The sequence below is a fragment of the Octopus bimaculoides genome, chromosome 13, assembly GCF_046866305.1.
Source record: "Octopus bimaculoides isolate indiv1 chromosome 13, ASM4686630v1, whole genome shotgun sequence".
Taxonomy (NCBI): domain Eukaryota; kingdom Metazoa; phylum Mollusca; class Cephalopoda; order Octopoda; family Octopodidae; genus Octopus; species Octopus bimaculoides.
In genome coordinates, this window is record NC_142940.1 from 62,198,213 (window position 1) to 62,207,208 (window position 8,996).

The 8,996-nt window shown below is 35.3% G+C and overlaps 2 protein-coding genes across 3 annotated transcripts in view; both read left to right on the forward strand.

The window, feature by feature from the left end:
* Positions 1-282, forward strand: part of LOC106880862 (uncharacterized) — a 5,346-nt gene extending 5,064 nt beyond the window's left edge. For both annotated transcript variants that reach the window (XM_014931011.2, XM_014931010.3), the window contains exon 2: positions 1-282. This exon is cut by the window's left edge and continues 1,679 nt beyond it. The gene's annotated coding sequence lies outside the window, so the exon portion shown is untranslated.
* Positions 283-2,078: 1,796 nt separating this feature from the next.
* LOC106880864 (uncharacterized) lies at positions 2,079-5,799 on the forward strand. The gene is made up of 2 exons (XM_014931013.3): positions 2,079-2,863; positions 4,139-5,799. Exon 2 carries the CDS (start codon positions 4,519-4,521, stop codon positions 5,488-5,490), a length of 972 nt encoding a protein of 323 aa, XP_014786499.1. The 5' UTR covers positions 2,079-2,863; positions 4,139-4,518; the 3' UTR covers positions 5,491-5,799.
* Positions 5,800-8,996: the final 3,197 nt, after the last annotated feature.

Genomic DNA, 8,996 nt, shown 5'->3' on the forward strand with positions numbered 1-8,996 from the left:
TTACTTCTATTGTTAGTAATATCTATAATTTTATCTGTGGCATGGTTCCTTCATGGTGAAACTTAATATTAATTTGTTGTTGCATTATTAAACTTTACCTAAATACAAAATGTGTGGAGCAATCTTTGAATTATCAATGTTTTTATGTCCATTTTAAGGAATGTGTTGGTCCACATTTTGTCATTTCAAGTGTAAATCTCAAATTTCAGAGTTCTGACTGCACCAATCTTTGTGAATATTTATAATAATTTGAAATGTAAATAAAACTGGTTTACTCTTAAATTATTCTTCTCTTATTTTTTATTTGGAACATCTACCAAATTCTTCTTTTTGATCTCAACTATAAATTATGCATAGAATTCACTGACTTGATCAATGTATGATGAAAGTTGCACAATTTCTGAACTGATTTTCATTAACTGTTTATTTCAAACCTATAAATTTGACACTATTTGATGTTATGAGGAAGTGAATGAGATGTAAATAACAGGATGATATTGTAGATGGAATGGTGATGATGGTGGCTTTGTAGTGGAGATGTAATGGAGTGAGTTGGTTGATGAGAGCCAAGTTAGAGGCTGTCTAAAGACAAGATATTTTCCATTTTCAGATAATAATTAAAATATGATTTCATCATTTTACATGCATGTGATTGCTATTTGTATCAAGAACAAACAACATAATACAAAAACTGTTTGAGTCATTGCAACGTTCAGAAGCAGAATAAATGACTTGCTGGAAATCTTAGTTTTGTGTAAAAATTATTTTTCCAAACATTGATGGACAATAGTTTCTCATCAGCTTAAAAATAAATGAAAACATTTTTCAGGAAGAATGTACACATGCTAATATTTACAGCTGTAAACAAAGGACTTTGATTTCATTATTTAACCGTGTTGGGACAAATATCTTTGAACTGAGTTTAGTTTGGATAAATCTTCAAACAAGATTAGTCCTTTTCTTCAGTCTTCCTTATTTCTAGCAGTGGAGTTGGAGACAATAAAGCCGAGAATAATGGATAGCATTTGAATGGATCTGATAGATGGAAACTGAAAGAAGCTTGTCATGTATATATATATACACACACACACACTCGCGTATGTGTCTGTGTGTATCCTGCCCCCACTGCTTGACAACCAGTTTTAATATGTTTATGTCCATGTAACTTAGTGGTTTCACAAAAGAGAATAAAAGAATACTAGACTTAAAATAAGTACTGGGGTCAATTCATGCAACTAAAAATCCCTTGGGTTGGTGCCCCAGCATGGCCACAGTCTAATGACTGAAGCAAAAGAAATATATATGTATAGGCACAGGAGTGGCTGTGTGGTAAGTAGCTTGCTTACCAACCACATGGTTCTGGGTTCAGTCCCACTGCATGGCAACTTGGGCAAGTGTCTTCTGCTTAAGCCTTGGGCTGACCAAAGCCTTGTGAGTGAATTTGGTAGACGGAAACTGAAAGAAGCCTGTTAAATATGTATGTATTTGTGTGTCTGTGTTTGTCCCTCCACCATCGCTTGACAACCAATGCTGGTGTGTTTACATCCCCATAACTTAGTGGTTCGGCAAAAGAGACTGATAAAATAAATACTGGGCTTACTAAGAATAAGCCCTGGGGTCGATTTGTTCGGCTGAAAGGCAGTGCTCCAGCAAAAGAATATATATGATCAGCTTATTTCCGTTTCCCTCAACTAAAATCCTCTCAAGGCTTTGGTCATTCCAGACCCATAGTAGAGGTCACTTGGCCATAGAAATAATTTAGACATATTTTTATATATGAACATACTAAAATAATCAACAATTGTAGAAAAGTTTGATCGACCCCAGTACGCAACAGGTACTTAATTTATCGACCCCGAAAAGATGAAAAGCAAAGTCGACCTTGGCAGAATTTGAACTCAGAACGTAAAGACAGACGAAATACCTATTTCTTTATTGCCCACAAGGGGCTAAACATAGAGGGGACAGACAAAGCGATTAAGTCGATTACTTCGACCCCAGTGCGTAACTGGTACTTAATTTATCCACTTTGAAAGGATGAAAGGCAAAGTCGACCTTGGCGGAATTTGAACTCAGAACGTAACGACAGACGAAATACCGCCAAGCATTTCGCCCGGCGCGCTAACGCTTCTGCCAGTTCGCGGCCCTTCTGTAGCAGAGTATATCAAGAATACATTATTGAACATAAACGAAGGTGCGTGGCTCAGTGGTTAGGTTATCCGGCTCACGATCGAAAGGTCGTGAGTGCGATAGCCGGTGGCGCGTTGTGTCCTTGAGCATGATACTTTATTTGACGTTGCTTCTGTTCAATCAGCTGCCAAATATGAGTAATAACTGCATTTCAAAGGGTTACGCTTGTCACACTGAGTCACGCTGTATCTCCCCGAGAACTGCATCGAAGGTGCGCGTGTTTGTGAAGTGTTCAGCCACTCGCACGTTCATTTCACGCTAGGATCAAATGGAACACTCGTCGTCGTAACGAAGTGCCAGTTTGTTGAATACGGTCCTCCAATTCAAGGCTGAAATATATAATCCGAGGGAAATTAGGCTGCTGTTTCTAGCAGGTCATCTATACATGTTCCCTTGCTGCTATGTAGTTTTTGAACCCTGGGAAACTTATGAACATTTTCCCATCTGTTGGTCACATTGCATTTCATTTTTTCTTTTATTTATTTATTATACAGAACCTACTTAGAAACGAGCCGTTATCGAATTTTGTACGAAACAGTGGTTCACAATGAATCTCTGAGTGTTTCCATATATTCTTTTAGATTTTTGATTTTAAACATCTTTCTTGATTATTTTCTGGCGAAGAACTTCCAAGTTAATCGACTCTTATCAGCGAAATATAAAATAAAAAGAAGTAAGTATTTAATGTTTTTAAACCTATATAAAATATTTTTGGACTGATGGGTTTATGAAAAGGCCAACGAAACGGGAACCTGTTTCTTTTTTTTTATTTCTCATAGAAGAGAAATTACGATTCTGAAAAGTTTTATCGTAAAATTTTAATTTCTTATTTTTGCTCCCTTTCCCCAATCATCATGAAGTATTGCTTGCTATTTCGAAACGCTTCAATTTTCAATATTTCATTTCATTTCTTAAATATTTTCCCTCCACCTCTACATTTCGTGTACCCTTAATAGAATTCATACTGACTTCTTTTCTCTATTTCGAGCATGGCTATATCCCTGATAGGATCAGGGTCTTGTCTTCTTTCCTACTTGCTAAATTCACTTTGTGGTCTCTTATTCTGGGCTTTGTTTCAATGTCTGGAAATTCTTTTCTAAGTCTACAGATTCGGCTATAAGAACTAGGTGATAACGATGCTGCTATGGCAGTTATCGGGTATGAAGGACTCGTATACCGAGAGACTAATCCACACCCCACCTACCCAGACATGTTTAGCTTCTCAGTACATATTAGTTTTTTTAATTTTTTATAGCGATTGAAACATCTATCAATTAAAAGATTTTGTAGCTATGCTTTTGGTCTTTTAGAGCTTAAACAAACTCCTAGCCTAACCTAAATCGTTCATAGGCTTATAGGTACATCTTTTAATTTGATTTTCCGTCTTGAACATCAACTATTTGACCATTTCGTGGATAGCCCTTGTTCCTTCTTTGCCATAATCATTGCGTATGACAAGCGATAGTTTTATTGCACCCAAAGCTTTTATTTTAAAAAACAACAACCATTCAACATGTTGCAGTTTGGTTTTAACTATCTTTATATATATATATATATATATACATACACACCACTGAACTTGTAATGGAAATTATACAGTTATGTTTTGAAAACATTTCACCCAATCAAATTTAAATGCTTATTCGTTGATTTCAATTATATCACATAACATTATTGTACATGTACAATCATGATTTTAATTCAGTATTCATTCCAACTACCTGACAAATGGGAACGTGAAACTCTTGAGTAACAGTTCTGTGATAATTTTGCAGCTTTAATAAAAAGTATATATATATATATATATAAATAAAATTGTAGTGATGTGCAACTGTTTAGCTGAAAATTTACTTCTACAATTTATAGAAATAAAATAAAATTTTCTGCTATAAAATCTCTATTGTTTAAATATCCTCTATATCTTACACTGTTTCTCTTATTATTTCAGGATACTAGCTGACATAAGAATTATATCTTTACATCAGAAGCATCCTCAATATATATCATCTTTTAAAGGCAAAGGAATATATTATACAGAAGAAATATAACCATGCTTATATAAGTCTGGTGAATTATGGCGAAATGTTGCTTCTAAGATTATTAACATTTGTGTAATTCACTGGCTGGAATAAGTACAAAATAATTTTTCATTCTAAATAAATTTAGATAAATTTATAAAGGTCTTTGCAGTTAATTGATAGACATATAGCAGAAGGAATATTTGTTAGAAATAAATGATATAAAAGGAGAACAAGCAACATACTGTGGTGTGAGAAGAAAATGTTTTTAGTTCAATGAGTTGAAAGATTGAGTTTTTATCCTGAAGAAATGGCAAAAAACTTAGCAAAGTCTTCATATGAATGTGATATCTGTAAAAAGTCATTCACTACAAAAGGTCATCTTACTACTCATGTACGCATTCATACAGGAGAGAAACCATATCACTGTGATATCTGTGGTAAAGCATTCAATCAAAATGGTGAGTTAACTATTCATAAACGTGTTCATACAGGAGAGAAACCATATCATTGTGATATCTGTGGTCAGTCATTCGTTCGTAAAGATATTTTAACTACACACAGACGTATTCATACAGGAGAGAAACCATATAAATGTGATATGTGCTGTAAATCATTCTCTAAAAGTACTAACTTAACTGATCACAAACGCATTCATACTGGAGAAAAACCATACCAATGTGATTTCTGTGGTAAATCATTCAATCAAAATAACCAGTTAATTAAGCACAAACGCATTCATACAGGAGAGAAGCCTTATCACTGTGACATCTGTGACAAATCATTCTCTCGAAATGATGAATTAATTGCTCACAAACACATTCATACAGGTGAGAAACCATATCAGTGTGATACCTGTGGTAAATCATACCCTCGAAATAATCAGTTAACTACTCACAAGCGCACTCACACTGGAGAAAAACGGTTTCATTGCGATATTTGTGGTAAGGCATTCTCTCATAGTAATGTTTTAAAGGGACATAAACGCATTCATACTGGAGAAAAACCCTATCACTGTGATATCTGTGACAAATCATTCTCACGAAATGATGAATTAACTATTCACAAACACGTTCATACAGGAGAGAAACCATATCAGTGTGACATGTGTAGTAAGTCATACCGTCGCAAAAACCAGTTAACTGCTCACAGACGTATTCATACAGGAGACAATCCATTTCATTGTGACAACTGTGGTAGATCATTCTCTCACAGTAGTCGGTTAACTAAGCACAAATGTAATAGTGTAAGAGAAAAACTATATCAGCGTAATATTTGGTAAATCATTCTCTGAAACATGACAATTATTCACATCTGTATTCTTACATGAGAGAAAACACATCACTTTGTTATTTGTAGTATCTCATCGTACTATAATTAGATCTAATTATATTTAATATTCAACTGAACTGTATATATATATTTTTTATGTATTCTCGTATATTCTTGTTTTGTTATTTTTTTTATGCATTCCATCAGATGACTAATTTTATTTGTAATATGAAAAGTTGTATCTATGGTCCCTTCATGACTTTATTGTGGCACTAAATGTTAATTTGTCAATGTAGCATTAAACTTTAAATAAATGCAAGGTGTTTAGAGTAATTTTTGAATTATCCTTAATGGTGTTCTTTTGCCCATTGTATGCAGGTAAACATTGGTTGATGGGAGACAAGTCAGAGGCTGTCCTAGGAGAAGATATTTCCCATTTTCACCAGAACTTCTGAATAAAAAATATATATGTATATAAAAATAAAAATATATACTAAAAATGAAGAAAATATATACTAAAAATAAAATAAATATATACTAAAAATAAGATAAATATATATAGGAAAAAAAAAAAGCACACATGTCGAGCAGAGGTTGGCAATACCTGTGCTGAGTTTTAGGTCCAATGAGGCTTGCACAACACCTCATAAACCCTCTCCACTTTGTTGACATTATCCAGAGACAAGCCGGAGCAAGATGTCTGGTGCCAATATGAGTTGCAGGCTCAGGGATGTGGGAGCGCCGTGATCTCTAGCACAAACCAAAGATCCCCAAAATGTCCAATGCCATTCCCTGCATATTTGGTTTCATATCAGAGTGACCTTCTCCTAGAGACATGCTTCAACAAAAGCTGAGGGGTGCCTCACTCCCAGTGGTCTTTCAGCCCACCGGACACCATCCCGGAATTTCTGTGTACCCGTGCTATTGCTAGATAGCTGTTGAGCCTGCACTAGGTCCATCCGATCTTTCAGCAGGTCTTGTTTTTAATCCTGTTGGGATTCTAGCAACCCTCCTCACCAGGGTAGCCGAGTGGGGGTGCCAGTTTAGTCGTCGGCAACCCGACCATGCAACAGGTTGTACTGGATTACGTGTTACCAGTAGCACTTATGAGAGCCTCATATGTGACCTGACATATTTTTCCCCAATATTAATAATTTCAATAATCCTGAACATATACCAATGACTTTTGCATTATATCATAGGGATTAAACCAGTGGAAGACCTCAAATTAATTATGTGTGTGTGTGTATATATATATATTTATATATATATGTGCATCTATATATATGTATAATAAATAATATATATATATATATATATATATATATACATACATGCATATATGGATACAGGACATCACCAATGGTTCAAACAACATGAAATAAATAAACAAACGTGTTAAATACATAAACGAGAAAAAAAAATGGAAAACAGGACAAGTAAACACAGAGAAAGGACCCTTCATCAGTTGTCGGCTGTCTATCTACTTCTCATTTTGAGCATTGAACGACAATATGAGTCTTCAAAGACAGTTGCTCCCATAAGTACCAAAATAAAATTTGGTATTTATGGAGATTCAAAGTTGGGAATAAAAACAGGACAGTGGAGACATACAAGGAAACCGAATGAAAACAAACATGGTGGGTCGTTAGACCAGAACGAGAGAAAAATAGTGAACACTGTAAGAAACATTTTTTTGAAGAGTGAATAGATAGAAGAGAGAGGAAGAAAATGTCTGCACTTTTGAACGTCTGTGCAGAAAAGAAAGATGGACACATGAGGAAAAGATGGATGTTAAATGATGATGATGATGTTTAGTAAATTCACTTTTTTGAGGCAATGATTTATAATAGATATCATAGCTGCAATGATGGCTGTGTGGTAAAATGTTTACCTCTCACCCACATGGTTCTGGGTTCAGTCCTATGTGACATCTTAGGCAAGTGTCTTCTACTCTAACCTTGGCCAGACCAAAGCCTTGTGAATGGATTTGATAGAAGGAAACTGAAAGAAACCTGTTGTGTCTGAGTGTGCATGTGTTTGAGTCTTCGTGTCTTGACATCATGTGATAGTTGTAAACGAGTGTCACCGTCATACAAGCAGTGTCATTCATTTCCAATAGTCTGCATGAGAACATGTCTAACCATGAAGAAATAACACCTAGCTTGGAAACAGGTAAGGGTTAGTGAGAGGAAGGGCATCTGCCTTAAATAAACCCTGTGCAACCCATATGCAAGCATGTAAAGAGGACTTGACCAATCACAAACATATCCATATGGGGATATCCACATCATTGTAATCCTAACCCTCATTTAAAGTCACAGATTTTTTTCTAAGACATTACCCTTAGGATTCAGTTTTGTGTGTGTGTGTGTGTATTTATACATGATAGAATATAGTTTTAAATTTCAGACTGAACAGTATGATGTGACGGAAATTCGGCTGCTATTTCTAGCAGGTTGTGCTAGTACATAATGGAGCCATTGCTGCAACGTAATTGTTTAGCCCCGGAAACGACCCGATCAAACAGAATTATGATTTTCTTTTCATGTCGTGGCTAAGCTGCATTGGTTGATTTCAATCAATACACAACACCAGTTATAGTCAAGCTGTTACCGAATTAACTACGAAACTGCGGTTAACAATAAATCTCTAAATATGTCCAAATGTCCTTCTTTGTTTTGTTGCTTCTCTCTTGTGTCCACCGTTGCCAATTCCTCGGAGGAACTTCAGTGTTGTTAATCGAATTTATCGACGAAAAACGAAAGGAAAAGAAGTGAGTATTCTCAAGGCAAAGTTTTAAAATATTTCATTGGTATATTTCAAAGGCATATATAATTAGGGGCAGCTTTTCTTTTTTAGTATCGTTGTATTTCATACAAAAGAAATTACGATTCTATGAAATTCTATCCGAAAACTTCAGTTTTTCTTAATTCTGCTTCTCTTCTTCTTGTGTCCGTTTCCTTCCCCATGGCAGCTATTCAGAAACTATTTAGTTTTCAGCATTTCATTTTCTTTCTGTTCCTTTTTTTATATATTCCCTCCTACATCACTACATTTCTTGCCCGTCCATAGTAACATTAAGTTCGGCGAATAGAACTCCTATTTACTCCTTTTACACATTTCAAGCATGGTCATTTTCCCGACGGGGATGTGGTCCCGTCTTCTTTTCTACTTACTAATACTTCACTCGATGGAGTTCTGGGCGGAGCTGAAGAATACGTACACCACCCGTTTTCGGCGTAACAAAAACCCTAACCCTAACCAACGTGTGTATTCTTTACTTTCGCCGAGTTCTGATCGAAGTACATCATCTAATCCGTCATAACTCCTATTTTTTGAATTTTCAGAATAACTTAGCGAATTTGTGTTCTACACACTGGACATCGTACGATTATGCAAATAAAAAAATATATATAATTTTCCTCCCCCACCAATCCTAAAACTTCCTCTCTTTTTTTCCAGTTTAAAAAAGAAAAACATCAGTTTTAAACCACGGACAATCCGAATCTACCA

Bases quoted from the DNA above. Each gene is read 5' to 3' on its own strand.
- LOC106880864 (XM_014931013.3), top strand. From the start codon at position 4,519: ATGGCAAAAAACTTAGCAAAGTCTTCATATGAATGTGATATCTGTAAA.